The sequence below is a fragment of the Alligator mississippiensis genome, chromosome 9 (assembly GCF_030867095.1).
Source record: "Alligator mississippiensis isolate rAllMis1 chromosome 9, rAllMis1, whole genome shotgun sequence".
Taxonomy (NCBI): Eukaryota; Metazoa; Chordata; order Crocodylia; family Alligatoridae; genus Alligator; species Alligator mississippiensis.
This window is the reverse complement of record NC_081832.1, coordinates 79,330,122-79,347,034: the sequence shown is the minus strand read 5'-3', so window position 1 is coordinate 79,347,034 and position 16,913 is coordinate 79,330,122. Positions and strand designations below refer to the sequence as shown.

Below are 16,913 nucleotides of genomic sequence, written 5' to 3'. Positions count from 1 at the left end.
ACGGTTTCATATGCTGAAGGGAGCAGGAACGGACTTGAGGCGGCTTGGAGCAGGGATCGCGTGTCAGTGCGGGGCTCCCGAGTGATCGGTGGTTGGTAGGAGCTCAGCTACGTGGCCCTAGACCTTGTCCACAACACACGCACACGTGCCCACACCCCCGTCTTACAGGAGACAGCTGCAACTCGCCGAGGACCTCACCAGGGCATCAACGTTCAGGGAAAAAGCAGAGGCTCTCCCTGGAAGACCCCACGGCCACAACCTGGTGGCAGCGTGCGCACCCGTGCCCAAGCCCACCCATCCCGTTACCAGGCTCTGCACAACAGACAGCAGGCATGGCCACGGGGCAGAGCCCTCACATCTCAGCAACTTGCTCCCCTTTAAAGAGGCTGCATCATGCAGTGGGACAAGGACTGCGCATGACTAGCGATGCCCATCCTAGCAGCCTGCCATGCTGCTGCTTGCCCCGCTGCCCTCACTGGAAGAGCCAGTGCCGAGAAGCCCACTGCAAGCAGCCCTGGCTGGGAAGGTGCTGTCCTGCCCCGGGCTAGAGCTGGCTGGAAGGCGAGGCCTCCAGTGCACGTGCCCCCATGCAGCGCTCTCCTGTCCCTTGTTAAGGCTGATAGGCAGCAGCTTCCCCCAGATGCCCTGCTGGGATCCCCGCTTCCTGCCCAGCATCGCTGCCAGCCCCATGGCAACCACGGCTGCCTCCCACATGCGGGGGGAAGGGAAGGGATCTCAGGGCAGGTGGCCAGGATCCCAGCAGGCACCATGAGGCTGGGAGAAGGGGCTACAGAGCCAGAGCAAGGACAGGAACTGGTCCCTGTGGGCACCATTGTCTGGTGCAGGAGGACAGGCATGCAGTCCCTCAGAGCCATCCTGAACCTGCTGGCAGGCACCTGTGCCCCAGCCCCTCCAGCAACCCTGCCTAAGGGGACGTGGGCTCCCTGCGTGGCAGCCCCGGCACCCTGGGGATTCACCCCCAGCAGACGGCTGCTGGCAAGCGGCTGTGTGGGGACCAGGCACTGCTGTGGAGGAAGGAAGCCGCGCAGGGGAAGGGCAGGGGGATATGGGAGAGCAGGGGGAGGGGAAAAGGAAACCAGAGACAGTGATGCAGGGGAGGCTGCCGGCCCAGCCACCGCAGCGCAGGCGTGGAACGAAGCCAGGGCAGGAAGGGAGATAAAGAGCCTGAGACACACAAGGCCCACAGACGCCAGGCGCCGTGGAGAGCTGAGGCAGGACAGCCCGGCCGAGCACGTGAACGGCACGCAATGGCGCGCTGCACCCAGCCACGGGGGCTGGGTCAAGGAACATCTGCCAGGCCCGCGCACAAGTGAACGCTGGTGCCAGGAGGTGGCCCGGCCTGCTCGGGCAGGAAACGCCCCTTTGCAGCACTTGGGGGCTCTTGCTTTGCCCCACAGCCGGGCCCACGCGGGCCGGGGGGCTGTGGGCACCATGAGCAGCTGGGCCTGGCACCACCTGCACTTCAAGCGCAGCGATCACTGGCTGCACCAGGCAAGGGCGGCTGCCGCAGAGCACGTACATGCCAGGCAGCTGCTGACAGCAGGTGTCTCGCTGTGGTCAGCTGCAGGGAAGGAAAACCATTGCTTGGGGGGGCGGGTTCAGCTAGAGGGCCCTGGTGTAGACAAGGCCCCGAGGAGCCCCAGGAAGGCTGAGCTGAGCTGAGCTGAGCGTGCCAGTAAGTGAATGCAGAGTCACTGTCCTGCCACCCAGGGCAGAGCTCAGCGCCTCAGTGTGACCGTGGGTGGACCTGGCTGCCCGGTCCCTGCCTCTGGAGAGCGGAGGCTGACTTCCTCCCACTTCCCTGTCAGACCCGAGTCCAGACACCTCCACCCACAGCAGGTAGCGGGTCCTTGCTGACGCAGCCACGCCTAGGCGGGAGCCCAGGCCTGGACCGCAAGACTTGGTATGCACAGGCCATAGCCTTGCTCCTTAGGGCTGGAGCAGGGGCTGTTTGTGCCCACGCTGAACACAGCAGAGCCACTCGGGGGCTGGTCATGGGAGCAGAGGCCACCTCCCAGAGACAGCAGGGCAGCACCTGGCACACCAGGGCCGGGACTGTGGTGGGGGATCAAGGGATGCAAGCAGGTGACAATCACCAGTGCAGAAGCAGAAACCTCCTCTGAGCTGTAGCAGCCCCTGCCCATGATCCCCTGCACGTAGGCTCCGGCCCCAGGGCTGCCCTGAGGGACCCTCCCCGTGTTCCCGGGTGCTGGGCTGCGAGGGAATTCAGAGGAGGGAGAGGCTGGTGCTGTTTGCTTGCTGGGGTGGGGAGGTGAGATTAGACTAACCTGGGGCAGAGTCGAGAACGGGGACACGAGCCGAAGTCTCAGCCACCACAACTGTCTCTAGCTACAGACACATCAAATCCAGCAGCTCTCAACCCTGGCAGACTCGGGGCCACCTTGGAGGCGCCAGCTTTTAGCGCCTGCTCATTGCTTGACCACAGGAAAATAACAGAGTGGTTCTTCTGTGGCAAAGAGCTCAGAGATCCCCGTCAGGGCAGGGGGTTCGGGACGCTCTAGATTCCTGCTGGAAATCTCGGGGTTTGTCCCGGCCCCGGGGCTGAGAAGCGCTGGCAGCAGGGACTGCAGGACACAACCCAGCCTGGAGAGAGCTAACACAAGGGTCCTGCCAGTGCACAGATCACACGAACACCCACCTTGCTCTGCTGGATCAGGCCCTGGGCAGCAACCACGTGGGCTGGGCCCACCCAGCCCACCAAAACACACAGAGACCAGAGGACCACGACTGGACACCCTCTTCCTGCCTTTGCACTCGATCAAGCCCACAAGCTGTCTTGCCGCTGGCCAGCACCAACCTAGACTGGGCCCTGCAGTTTCAGCCTTGCCCAAGCGGCCTGCTGGAGGAAATGGAGCTGGGCGCTGCTGAGCATGGCAGGATCAGGCCTTGCTCGTGTGCTGGTCTGGAGCTCTAGTGACCCCCCAAACCCAGCACATGCTTGCACTACCCCCCTCCTGCCCAAACACACAGCACAGGGCTTGCCCCACTCTGGGAGCCCAGCACCCTGCCCTGGTCTTTGTTCAGGTTTGCAGAGACTGGGGCGGCAGAAAGCAAACGTCACTGATTTCCATCCACGTCTGCAAAGGTCCAACGTCTCTGAGCCAACTGCGATGATCATAAAAGGAACGTTAAACATTCACCAGTTCACTCAGTTCCAACACAGGGAAGTGCAAGCTGGGACTGTAAATGCCAGTCTTGCCTGCCTTGCTTTGGGGGCAGGAAGCTGTCCTGGGCGAGGGCACACGAGGCCAGTTCCTAGTGCCGGGGAGGCGCATGTTTCCGTTCACAGCTGCTGGGGGAACGCGAGGTTTTCCAGCTTCCAACTGCAAGCTTGACTCTGCAGCCTGTATGAATCCCACACTATGGTTTGCTTGAAAGGCCACGTGTCCTCCTTAACATCTAAGGCTAACGGGAAGGCTGGAGAGGGGCAGATCCATTGGCCAAGTCCTCCTAGTTCTCTGCTTGTGACACCGAGTGCAGACATGGGTCTGATGCAGATGCTGGCATCCTGCAGAGGCTGCAGGCTTGCCTGTGGTCTTAACCATAGCTGCATGGCGGGGGGACCAGATGGATCAGCCAGTTTGTTGATGGGGTTCAAGCCTCCGCACCTTAACGTCATCAGAGGAACCAGGCAGAAGCCAGGGTGGGTGGCACCTTAGAGACTAACTAGTTTAGAGGTAGTGGCTCTTGTAGGCAACAGCCAACATTCGGATGCTGAGATGCAGGTTATCGCCTGTGAGAGCCCGTGCCTCTCTGAGCTGCCCCTGCCCAGCCGTCCGCCTGACTTCAGGCCAAGACGGCTCCATGCTCAGTGACCACAACGCACGGGTGGGGAATGTCTGCGTGACCTGGGGGGGCTCAGCCCCATCTCCCCCAGGAGCACAAATTAGCATGGGCATTAGCAGCCTCGGCAGCAGAGCCATGGCTTGAGCACACAGGAAGATTCTGGCCCAGAGGAGCTGGCTGCTGCCGGGCAGGAGCGAGACCATGGCCCATGGTCAGCATGAGAACATCAAGCTTTGATCAGCCGCAGAGGAGCTACAGATAAATGAGATGCCTGTCTCCTGAGCTGGCTCCATCATAACAATGCTGAAAACAAGGGGAATTGCACCTACCATGTCTTGCACCAGTGATCCTCAACCAGGTGCCACAGTGCCCTGGGGTGGCTCAAGATCCTTTCAAGGGTGACGCTGGAAATCAGTTAGCACCATTAGGCGTGCAAACATGATTCACAAGGTGAACTGAGGGATTTCAAACAGGAACCCACAGCCATGCTCTTTCCGAGCTCTCTGCAGCAGAAAAACTGCTTGATTATTTTTCTGTAGGCAATAAAAAGAGTGACAAGGAAGAGCTGGTGTTTTCCCGAGGGGTAGCACAAGTCTGTCTAGGGTGCCACAAGTAAAAGGTTTCTACATAGTTCTTGCAGGAATGGACAGACGTCTTGCAAGATCTTCAATATTAGAGAACTAGGGAAACTTGGCCAATGGGTCTGGCCCTCTCCAGTCTCCCCATCTGTCCCAGATGTTTGGGAGAACACGCGGCCTTCCAAGCAAACCCCACGTGAATCCCACACCGAGGCCGCGCAATCAGGAACAGGAAAACCTCACATTCACCCAGCAGCATCCCTCGGCGGTACTGCAACTCTGGCCTGTACAGCAGGCATCTTACGAACAGAACTACATTAAACCGACTTCGTTACCCAGAAAAGATGACTCAGGAACAGAAGTAGCTCGTACGTGCAATGCAACCTCAGTTCGTACGTGCAATGCAATCTCGCTGACGGCAGTTGGCAACTTTGCTCCGATTGTCTGTGCAGCTGCAAAGCCAGGTCAGCCTTGCATTTTGTGCTGAACTTCCTGGGATTCTCCGAAGCAGCAGAAACCTGAGTGGGGGGGGCTCACAAGCTTCCAACTGCGCCGCTCTTCCAGCACTGCCAGGCAAGCAGGCAAGGCGAACTGCAGACCAGCACTGCCATGCGCAGAGCTCATGGCTGCTGGGAGCCAGCAAGCGCATGGCAAGCAGCATCCATGTCCTAAACCCAACCCTCTGCCCAAATGAGCAGGGCAATGAGGCTGCGCTCATGCCAAGCTGTCAGTGGCACCAGAGCTGCCAAGCATGCCCGGAGCACGGCTGGGGGTTCTGCATGCTCCACATTTTCTTTTGTAAAGTGTTAATAAATGGGAGCTCCTGGCCCTCCTGTTGCCAAGGAAACCTCCTAACCGTACACGAGGCAGGTGCCCCTGCTCCTCCTCAAGGCAATCAGAGGGCAGAAGAGAGATCAACAGGAATACGCCTGTGTCACTGCTGCTATTCTGGAGCCCATGGGCAGCTTCCCGCTACCCAGAGCCTGGCAACACCCAGCGGCTGCTTGGGGGGACCAGGTGGCACGGGGGCAGGCGTCTAAGTCATCCGCAGGAAGCCAAGCACCTGCACTGGCCTGAAGGCTCTGCAGGGGTAAGTCGCAGGGGTCACCCTCACCCCAGGGAGACACAGAAGAGAGATGAGTTACCTCCTCCTTTCCAACCCTCAGAGAGGGACATACCACTGCAGGTGCCAGAAACCAGTAAGCCAGGCCAGTGGGAACCTGGGAGGGACCAGAAGCAGCCACCAGCACCGTCCCGAGGACAGCCCAGCTGCAGGGTCCTCAGGGCAGTCCTGGGCATCGGCTCGTCACACCACTTCTACCCCGGCTCAGACTGTGTGCTGCCGGGAAGCCCGGCACCAACCGGACAGCTCAGCCCCAAGCCGGGGCTTCCGAAAGATGCAAGCAGCTCTGCTGCACTCACTGCAGACACTGCTGCCAGCACAGCAAAGCCACTGGTTTAAAAACAAATCTTTTTAAAAACCCAGCATCTACCAAATTGCCACAAGAAGGGGAGTCATGCCCCGTCTCAAATGGAGCTCAGATGCATCCAGCGTCACCATCCTACTGCAGCAACCGACAGCCCAAGCACACTGGCAGAATTAGCAGGTGCAGCTCAGCAGCAGGGGCTGCATTGAGACACTACCCGCCCGCCCACCCACACCCGGGAAGGATGGAACAACCATGGGAAGGTCCCCGCAACCTCAGCGATGACCTGCTCCCTGCAGCGCTCACTTCACCTTCACTGCCTACCAGAGGCACCTGCACCACATCCATCAGTAGCACAGACCCGAGAGGGCAATGCCATCACGGGCTGCAACAGGCAGGTCTGTCTGTCATCCATCTCATCCTTCGGGAGTTACCACTGTGGTCACCATCATGGCTCTGCGGCGGCTGAGGCATGCAGTGCTGCCTGGCCCGTGCTAGAGACCAACTCAAATGGTTGGTGGCTGGTGCTGTCATCACTTGCAGGGCTAATTGAGGATGAAGGCAGAAAGGTTTCCCTTTACCTATGCGTTGCTCTGCTTTCCAGGATTTGGGGAGCATCTCCACACAGCCAAAAGAGAGATAAAACCAAGCTCACATGTCAGCTGAGTCCTTCAGCAAGGCTGGCAGGGCATGGCTCTAGGGCGGGGAGGCCAGATGCTGCAGGGCTGCTGCTGCTGGCCAGGCCAAGGCGTGATGGCCTCTCACAGGGACGGTTCCCAAGGGCAGCGATGCCGGGGGCAGCCCCCGCACTCAGTGGTGCAACTCGCCAGGTGACGGCAGCATCTTTTGGGAATGGGATGCAGCCCAGAGCCCCTGCCTCCCTTGGCGAGCTGGGCCTGCTGCCCACAGCATCGACCCTCTGCCCCATCCCCAACCCTAAACCTCATGCTGCTGCAATGTGCGGGTGGCAGGAACAGAGCGCTACCCCCACTGACACACAGCACCCTGCCATACCAGCAGCTGTACTGCAGCCCCCCGACGTAGGTCACAGCCAGGTGAGGAGGCCACGGCTAGGAAAAGGGCTGGACCCGTGGCTTGGCAGGTTGGGGAGAAGTCAAACTGTGATGGGTATGACACTGGCCCTTATCCCACATCCCAATACTGAGAGATAATGGCTACCACACTGCTGCCCACTGTCCCCCTCTCCTGGGAACACAACCCCCCGGCACTTGCACAGCCTGGGTCCATGCCTGTCGCTGCCATGCATGCAGTGGAGTCCATGCACCCACTCAAGCTCAAGCAGCAGCGGTGCCCCTAGGCCTGGGGCGCAAGGCCCAGTCCCTGGGAACGGCCTGTCCAGGGCACTGCTGCACAGCCTGCTGCTGGGAGCCTGGCTCCCGAGCCGGGGAGCTGGTCACATGCTGCAGGAGCATGCATCAGCTGAAAGCCCCGGGGGGCCTGCAGGACCGCTCCTGGGCCTTCCAGGTGGGAAAGCACAGGCTCTGCCTGGGCTGACGGGCACAACAGCATCAAGAGCAGCCCCACTGCTCACGCCTGCGCCAGCCCTTGGAAGAGGGGCAGAAACTGGCACATCCGAGACACAACTGTCATCCCTGATAGTGCCAGGATCACACGGGGATGTCCTCATACCTGGTGCCAGCGCATCGACCACAGCGGCAACACTGTATCCATGTCAACATCCGCCCAGGGAACTTTTAAACCTCAAGTAACAACTTCAGGAGACCATGTTGCAACTTTTATCTCCTGCCCTGGCAGGGAGCCCTGGCGAGGGAGATGCACGAGGAGCACACCTGACTGCACCAAGGGCCGGGGCAGCCAGCCTGGCTGGGACACGGGTCCTTAGCAGGCGTGGAAGTCGTCACGGACTATAACAGAGCACTGGAGCAGCCAAACATACAGGTTGGGATGGGACGCTGGCCTAAGCGAGACCTCTGCAGGTCCCTTCCAGCCCAGCTTCTCTCTGATTTCTGAACCAGGACAGGGCCTCGCTCTCAGACCTCCTCTACCCGCTTACATGAAAATCCTGGCGTACCCTTGCCCTATCAGCACGCGTGCCCACAGCCGTGCAGACCTGAACTCCTGGCTCCCGGAGCCAGACTGCACCGTGCAACACAGGCAGCACCTACCCTGTTCCTTCCCTAGCCAAAGAGACACCACTGCAGTATGGAATCCAGGCTTTTTTTTTAAAGGAGATTAAAAATAGCCCCAGATATGTCTCCCGAGCCCGAGTCAGTCTCTGTGGTTTCACAATGAGGTGTTTCTCTTCTCTCCTGCCACTGCTCCCCTCCCCCAGACACACACCCAGTGCCTGCATTCAAGACCTGGGCAAACAGGGAGCCAAGGAAAGGGCTGCACACAATGGAGCAGAGCATTTACTGCCTATGGAAGTGTGGCTGGAGGTGTAGAGAAACTGCTGCTCCTGATCTCTCAGCAGCAGCCACCTTTGCTGTGACTCCCAGCTACGCGGAAGTGTGGTCCCTACGCTGGCTGTTCCTTTAAGACCACAAACTGCTTGCACTGGGTTTACGATGATGATGCCACATGGATCTGTCTTGTGCCTGCTGCTTAGTTCCTCAAATAATTCAGAGCTTGTTAACAGTGAAACAAATGAAAGGCCGTATCTCCACTGACCCTGCCAACTTCAGCACACCTTGGGCTGTGGTTTGCTTGACTGAAACTTGAAAGAGCTTCCAATTTCTATGGAAGAAGTAAGAAAAACAAGTCATCTCAGAACTCCTGCTCACAAGCAACTGTCTCACAAGAAAACCACAAGTCCCAATCCTGCCCCTGGAAATGGTCTGCAACATGCTTCAAAGGCAGCTCTTGTGCTGCTGCAGGAAGCTAGCAAGCTCATGCGACTTCTTGGAATAAAATATTTGGGTTTCGCACCGTCTTCAGGAGCCGTTCCATCATCAGACTGAAACCCTGATCTTTAATGGGCACTGGTGAGGAAAGGACTGGAACTGCTGCTCTCAGGGACCTGCCATTTGTTGAAAAGAAGCTGGAAGTTCTGGGAGACAGAAGAGACACCAAGCAGCTAAATACAGACAGGTGGGCAGCACCGGGGAGGCTGCGTGTTAGCCCAAAAGGCTGTGGCCTGCCACAATTTTTTTCATGTCTTTATAGGGAAACATAAGCTCCACTCAGCTCCCCTGTATTTAATAAATAGTTTAGCTCGGTTGGGGGGGGGGGGGGGGCCAAAATGTGGCCCAGGGGCCAGATGCGGCCTGCCAGGCCAGTCTATCTGGCCTGCGGGGCCCTTAAAAAATTTAGAAAATTAATATTAATCTGACCTGGGCTGCCTGTCATGCGGCCCTCGATGGCTTGCCAAAACTCAGTAAGTGGCCCTCTGCCCAAAATAATTGCCCGCCCCTGGTTTAGCTGTATCCGCAGTTTCAACAGAAGCCTCTCTAACATCACCGACATGCAATTAACTGACAAACTGCAAAGAAAAGGCTAGGACATGGGATGAGCAAGGTTTCTCTCCCTCAACATTGAGCCAGCATGACAACCTGCCAATGGAAATCGCTGCGGAGGCTTTGCCGTGACCTTCAACTTCAAATCCTGGTTGTGAGGCAGAGCCAGGCCTCGCTCTCGGGACCACGACCCATTGTTCTACCGACTGGCAAGGACCCAGCCCCGCTCAGCTTCAGATGCTCGCGAGGCCTTGTGACGAGCAGCTCTGTGGTCATACAGGTGCTGCGCGCCGCACAGCAGGTATCCCAAGGATGCACCCTCGCTAAGGAAACCGTTGTTTATGGCCAAAACGTGGAGGCACATGCACAGCTCCCACCTCCTCTTCCAGTCACCACAGGTAATGGGGGAACAAACAGAGTGCCTGAGATTGCAGATGTGGGCAGGAGATCTCAATGCCTTGGAAGAGCTACTCAGATAGCTGCAGGCCCGAACACATGCAGCCCCTACCCAAGGCAAGCGTCCAACCCAGCGCGGTGGGCTCTGAGCACCCGAGAACCTTCCTTGCACCTCCCTTCAGAAGCCCCCTCGCACGCTGGCCTGCAACACCTCCACGGGCACGAAGCAGCTTGCCCAAGGTCCCGTGGGTTGTTTCTGATGGAGCAGGGACACAGCCCAGCACTCCCAGGCCCAGATGAGACTCCAGTCACCACTCCTGGCACTCAAAGTCTTTGGCACAGCAGGTCAAATTTGCTCTTGAAAAAGGAACACGTTTTAAGAGGACTGGGCACAGTCGTGCGGATCTGCAGTGCCTGCCTCTGCAGCTCCCGGGCACCGCAGCAATCTCCAAACAGGGCTCCTAGGCTTGGACGTGCCTCCAGAGTCATCCCCCAGACTCTCTAGGAGAGGCAGAAGTCACTGCTCCTGAACCAGCCCAGACAGATGTAGATCCAGATGCTTCTCAAATGCCCCCGGCAAAGGAGACTCCATTGCTTCCCCAGGCAGCTCGCCCCATCATTGCCTTGCTGCTCTGGCAGGTCTTCCTGAGGTTCAGTCCAAGTCCGCCTTGCTGCAGTTTCAAGCCCTCACCTGTGCGGCAATGTTCCCCCCTCTTCTTGATGGCAGCCTTTCAGCAACTGAGAGCTGCTATCCGTCCCCTCCCCAGGCAAGGTCTCCAAACAGAACCAATTTCAGCACTGAAGAGAGGTCTTTGAATGATAAAACACCCCTACAGCCTCCCATAGCCCTGGGGCATGCAGATGGCCTCTCTCCTCCAGGCACAGACAGAGAGCATATCACCTGCTTTCCCTCTAGAAAAGATCCCAACCTTGGGAATTTGTGTTCCTTGAATATACATTAAAAAGTACTTGAGCATTTCCTCTACCTCAGGATCTCCTGTTACCCAGACCAGTTTGAACTCACGTCAATGGGGAACCTTAATGGTTGAAGCTACATTTGGGGGGGAGGTTGCCATTGAAGATCCTTCTGGAAATCTTCATCCTCACAACAGACTGCAAAGAGCCAAGGAGCAACACAGGGAGGTCGGAGAAGCCGAGCTGCTGCTGCCTACCAGGAATCAGCAGCTGCAGCTCCTACCTCGAAGCTGCCTGACACTCGCCGGGACAGACGGGCACGTTCCTGGAAGTGTTCGCAGGCCGCGGGGGCTGCCCCTGCACCCCGAGGCCGAGTCTGGTCTCCGCAACAGCCCTTCGGACATGGCAACTGCACACGCACACTTCCCGCTGCCCCGCGGGCTCTGGGCAGCGCAGAACCTGGCCGCCCTCTGCTCACATTGCACGTGCTCCCGGCCCAGCACGGCACGGAGGTCAGACGCCCTGGGGCCTCGGGGCTCCCAGCACCTTAGCGTCTCGTCAGAAAACCAGGACTGCACCAGGCTCCCTCAGGGGACAGGCAAGAAGAAAGGGCGAGAAGTGGAACAGCTGCCTCGTTCCCTAGGCACGCAGCACCCTGCAGCCAGAGCCAGGCACAGTCCTGCGGGAAGGACTAGCCTACGCCCGTGTCATTACCGACTGCCGGGCGCACGGCAGACGTGCTCCGACACTGCGCCACTGACCTGAAACCCAGCACCTCCCGCCTCCCCGGCGCTGGGCTCCAGCATTCAGACGGCTCCAATCAGACAGGCTCATTCACCAGCAACCCAATTAAAATCAGCAAAACACTGGAGCAAGGAGTAAACTAGCACAACCACCAAAACCGCATCATCCAAGCACGCGCTAAACAGGGCCGTTTTATGGGGACCGGCCACCTGGCAGTGCATGCAGGCACCGCCAGCCCTGGCTGCACCTTCCCCTGCCAAGGCCAGAACCATAAGGAGCTAAGGACGGGCGTCCTTCACTACGGTAAAAACACAGCAGAGGAGCTCGCACAGCCCAGTCATTTGAACCTGGAACAATCAGCCACAGTCCACCCCCAACACGGACAGAGGGGAAAATGCCGCTTCAGCCAGCAGTGGCCGCCGCACCGACCCCACCACCGAGATGCAGCTGCTACAGGTTGGTGCTCTGTGGACCAGGGGAGACCTGCCCCTGGAGCTCAGCATTTAAAAACACCAGCCTGGGACACGGGCATGACCCTGCTCAGCGTGACCTGAGCACCCTCTTCTCCGGGACATGCAGAGATCAGAGGGCAATTAACACATCCGGGCAAAACAGCATGGGCTTTGCATGGCACCTCAATGGAGGCACTTTGCATGCACTGTCCCTCTCCCCACCCCAGCCTAATCCCTTCCAGCTGATCCTGCAGAGCGGCAGGGCCAGCCCCTGAGAGCAACAGCCTGAGGCCTCTTTGGGCAGGCACCCGGCCCACACAAGAGTTACCTTTTGCTGAGGGGCAGACAGGAGTTACCTGCGCCCACCCGGCCAGGCCCCAGGACCTTGCTTTCAAGAGCTGCCCAACTATGAAGAGCTGCTCTAAAAATAGCACGGCAGAGTTCCTGTTTCTTATTTGGTGTTGCCGAAACCTTTAAAAAAATGGCCCAAACCAAGCACAAAGGTCGGAGGGGGCTGGGGGAGGGGTGGGGGCTCTGCCAATGCCCCACACGGGACTTGGGGCCGGCCAGCTAGCTTGGTTCTTTCGACCAACTGCATCACCGCTGGCACTAGACGTGCTGCAGCGAGCGGCTCTGCTGAGGAAAACCTGCTTTCTCCCCCCAAACTCAGGGGGAACAGGGGGGCTTGGCAGCGGATTGCCCCTGTGACCGAGGGGGGCCCATGGACCAGAGGAGATACCCCCCCATATCAACTCTGCCAGGTGCTGCCACAGGGCAGGTGGGGACAGCTCTGCGGCGGGCAGCAGGAGGTCGGGCTCGAACCTGGGAGCCGCCAGCCCACGAGCACTGGACTCCTGCAGCCCCCGTGACGTCAGCACACGGCCAAAGCGCTTCCGTGCCAAGGGCTGTTGTGAAAGCACCTCCACAGGCTTCTGTTTACAAAGCCCGGCCCTCCCACCGCGGCATCACCGAGCACATGTCGCTGCTGCAAGGTACCCGCTTGGCTTTCAAAACAAAGAAAGTTGCAGTAAATATCCAAGAGACGCGGAGCAGCAGCCTGAACTCCCCTGCGTCCTGCCTCCTCTGGCCTCGCCTGCCCGGAAAGCATCCCCGGGCCAGAGCGGGGCCTAAGATGGCACCATCACCCATGCCCCGCTGCCGCCTGCCAAGGTCACCCTCTGCACGGGGGCGCGGATGCGGCTGCTCCCACCTCCGGAGAAGGCCACCCAGAAATGCCAGCGGGCCCGCGGAGAGGCCTCGTCCGCCCGGCACACACCTGAACAGGAGCCGCTCGCACGAGGCCGCGCCACCCGGGTGGGGTGAAAAAAAGAATTAAGTAAAAAAAATCCAGAGGTCGGTGATGTCACAGCCATTAATTTCTGCAGCACGAGCGCCAGGGGAGGCTGGAGCCAGGCCCTGAGAGGCCTCGGAGCGCGCTGGAAGAAAACCCTGGCACGGGCTGCTGCGAGGCTGTGCCCTGCGGGGCGGCGATGGGCTGGGCTGCACCCTCCTGACAGCTGGCTCCACCGGGCCGAGGGGGAAGTGGAGCCGCCGCCGGGAAGATCCTGCAGCCCCGCGCCTCCCCCGGGCAGGATCGGGCCCGCCCCGCGCCCCGGCCCCGGCCCCCCGCGCGCCGCTTACGGGCTCCAGCGCCGGCAGGTCCGGGGGCCCCGCGCTCGCCTCCGAGTCGTCCAGCTCCGAGCCCGACCACGGCTCCGCGGGGCCCGGCTCCATGCCCGGCGTGGCGGCGTCCGGGCCGCGGGCCGGGCGCGGCGGGTCGTCGGCGGGCGGCGGGGAGCCGGGCTCGGCGCTGATCATGGAGGCCAGGTCCTGCAGCCGGCGCAGCGGGATGTAGCAGGACGACGGGTCCGGGCCATACGGGCTGCGCCGGCCGTCGGGGCCCGGCAGGGGCAGCGCGCTGCCGAACGGCACCAGGCAGCTGCGGCGGCTCACCTCGCAGGCCTGGTCCATGCCGGGCGGGCGGGCCCGCGCCTCCCCCTGCGAGACAGCGAGCAGCACAATGGGTCACCGCGCCGGGCCCCCGCGCCAAGATGGCAGCCGCGCCGCCCGCCCCGCGCCGCCTCCTCCCCCGCGCCGGCCCGGCCCGGCCCGGCTCGGCTCGGCCCGGCCCGGCCCCGGGGGGCAGCGCCGCCCGCCTGCCCCGCGCCCGCCAGCGCCGCCCCCCGGCCCGGCCCGGCCCGGCCCGGCCCGGCCGCCCGCCCGCACAATAGCGCAGGCCCGGCCGCACGGCTCGGCTCGGCTCGGCGCGGGGAGGGGCGACGGGGCGGCCGGGCCCGGCCTCGCTGCCCCGGCTCGGCCCGGCCCGGCCCGCCCCGCCGCTAGGCCCGAGGCGGCTCCGCGGGGCGGGCGCGGGGGGCGCGCGGGCCCGGCCGGCCCCGATCCCGCGCCCGCCCCGGCCCGGCCCCACCTGCTCCGCGCCCCGGGCCCGTGCGCACATGGCTGCAGCGCGCCGGGCCCCGGCCCCGGCCCCGGCCTCACCTGCGGCCCGCGCCCCCTCCCCGCGCCGCCGCGCTCCCGCACAAAATGGAGGCGGCGGCGGCGGGCCGGGCGCTCCCAGCCGGGCACCAGTGGGCAGCGGGGAGCCGGCCCCTCCCTCTGCCCGGCCGGGGGGCGGCGAGCGCCCCCGCTCCCGGCCCGGCCCGGCCCGGCCCGCGGCTCCCACCTGCTCCCGCAGCGGCCGCGGCCGCGGGCACGACGCGGAGGCGAGGCCGGGCCGCAGCCAGCGCCCCCCGCCGGGCCCAGCCGCCCCCCGCGCCCGCGGCCTCCCCCGCGCCGCGCCGCGCAGCGCCGCGCCGCGCCGCTACCTCCGCCTCCGTGCGCGGGGCTGGCCCGGCTCCGCGGCGCGACGCGGGCTCCATCGCGGGGCAGCCGCTGCCGGGACCCCCGGGCCGTGCGGGACAGCCCCGGGCCGCTCCCGCTCCGGGCCCCGCAGCACCGGCCCGGGGCGGGTGGCGAGGGGGCCCCCGCGCTGCTCCGGTGCCGCCCCCGGCCCAGCAGGGCCCAGGCCCTGGCTCCCCCCGGCCCGATTGCGGCCCCCGGGCTCGGCGCCGCCTGCTCCCCCCCGTGGAGCCCGCGGGCAGCGCAGCGCCGGGCGCCTGCCCTGGGCCCGGCCAGCCCGCGCGGGGCTCAGGCTCTCGGCACACTCAGGCAGGCTGCAGCCTAGGCCGGGCAGCGCCTGGCCCCCGGGGCTCGCCGCCGGACCTCCTGCCCCTGCACCGCCCCCTGTGCAGGGGCCTGCCCACCCCATCCTGCTGCCAGGGCAGGGAGGGCGCTGCTGCTTCCCTGCATCCCCTGGCCTGGAGGTTGGTGGGGGTAGCGGTGCTGGGGGCTTGGGCCAGGCCTTGGCCCTGCTCCCAAGTTACTGTGGTAACTAGCCGGGACCAGGTCTGCAGGGTGCTGGCACTGCCCAGCCGGGCACAGGGAGCAGAGGTTAACCCCCTGCCTGCCAGGCCTCTGCCGCCCAGGACACGCAGAGGCTGCCTCGTGTGGCACTGTGGCTGAGCTGGGTGGTGCCACGGAGCATCTCGTCATGTGTGTCCTGTCTCGGCACCGGCACGCTGCAGCCCCGGCCCCAGTTCTGCCCGCTCGCTGTCTCCAGTGCTTCGTCCAGGAGTGTGCTGGGTGCCCACACGCCTGCTGCCAGCTGACCGGGGTCCCACCACAGGACGACAGTCATTGTGCCCGAGGCCCCTGTGCCGAGCGCTCTGGTGGTTTCAGCCTGTGGCTCACCCGCTGCCACCTGCTCCATATGTGGACCACGGGGCTGTTGGTGGAGGTCGAGGTTCGTTCGGCCTGTGCCCCAGCCCACAGCCCAGCCAGTGGGACACGGTAGCTGGCTGGCAGCCAGGCTCTTCTCAGCTGCTCTGCAGTGGTCTGGGGGTGATGCCCGTGGCGGTGGGGACTGCGGTGCCTGGGCACCAGGGTGCCAGGAGCCCTGGGCCTGGCCTGGCCTAGGTGCAGGTGCCAGGCCTAGGCCTCAGCTGCTGGGCCCTGCTCCAGGCGCCCTCTGCTGGTTGCTGCCCCCCAGGCGGCGGGGGGGGCCGTGCCCCCCACAGCCATCCCTGCAGCCCCTCAGCTCCCAAGATCCCTGGCAAGAGCCACAGCCCACGAGGGTGCTGGGGTCTGCAGGGTCCCCCGTCCAGCAGGATAATGCATAGCACTAGTAACGGCACACAGCACATTCATGGCGCGCAGCACCCTGCTGCAAGCCCCTACGAGGGGAGGGTCGTGCCTCATTCCCGCCCCATCCTCCCTCTTGCAGGGGCGCAGGAGCTCAGCAGGGAGTGGGGCTCCTCCGGCTGCCAGGGAGAAGCCTCCCCAGCCAGGGTATGTGCACGAGCACGGAGGCACCCACCTCTAGCAGCCGCCGGCCTGGCCCCATTTCCCGGGCATTTCACAGGCCTCCCCTGGCAGCCCTGAGGACTGGCTCAGCCCGCTCCATGGTCAACGTTGCCAGGGCAGGGCACAGGCCGCAGGAGGGAACCTGCAAAGAATTTCCTCTGCAGGGAAGCCCTGGGCTCCCTCCACCCCAGGGGCTGATGGGCAGGGCAGGGCAGGGCAGGGCAGGCCTCCACGCTGCTCCAGCGGGTGCAGCTGCGTTCCTGCCAGCTGCGCCCTCTGCGACACGGGGGACACACGTGGGGTGGCACACAGCGTGCATCTCACCCCCAGCCAGTCCCAGACCCGTGTGCTCCCCTTGCTGCAGCTCCTGCGGGGAAGGCCAGGCTCTGCTGGAAGGAGGCCGCAGCTGTTGTCACCCTCACCCTTGGCTGGGGGGGCACGCTAGCTGCCGCCAGGCGGGGGGCTCCCACGGGCAGCCAGGCTGGGGGCAGCAGGAGCTGGTTCTCACATCCAGGGCAGCAGATCAGTGCAGACACAGGCTGGAAGGGAGCCCCTCCAGCCCTGGAGAGGCGCTGGGCAGCATGGAGGGTGCAGCTGGGGGCCGGGCAGGCCCCGTCCAGGAGGCTGCGGGGATCAGCCGGGCTGGGGGTGGCACTGCCCGGGGCAGCGGATGAAGGGGTCAAAGGCAGGAAGCTCCGCGGAGCAGCTGCGTGGGGAGGCCGAGGGCCCCGGCTGCCCCCCGCTGGCTGCAGGGGAAGGAAGTGGGGAGGAGAA

The 16,913-nt window shown here is 63.0% G+C and overlaps 1 protein-coding gene across 3 annotated transcripts in view; it reads right to left on the bottom strand.

Annotated features, from left to right (window-relative positions):
* The window catches only part of NSD1 (nuclear receptor binding SET domain protein 1), a 49,752-nt gene extending 35,019 nt beyond the window's left edge, over positions 1-14,733 (bottom strand). Inside the window, exons 1-2 of one of the 3 annotated variants that reach the window (XM_059712993.1) lie at positions 14,603-14,733; positions 13,419-13,775 (exon numbers count right to left, since the gene is read on the bottom strand). In XM_059712993.1, coding sequence (XP_059568976.1) covers positions 13,419-13,775; positions 14,603-14,656 — 411 coding nt within the window. In that variant the 5' untranslated portion in view covers positions 14,657-14,733. The other 2 variants (XM_059712995.1, XM_059712994.1) reach the window with 2 other exon arrangements.
* Positions 14,734-16,913: the final 2,180 nt, after the last annotated feature.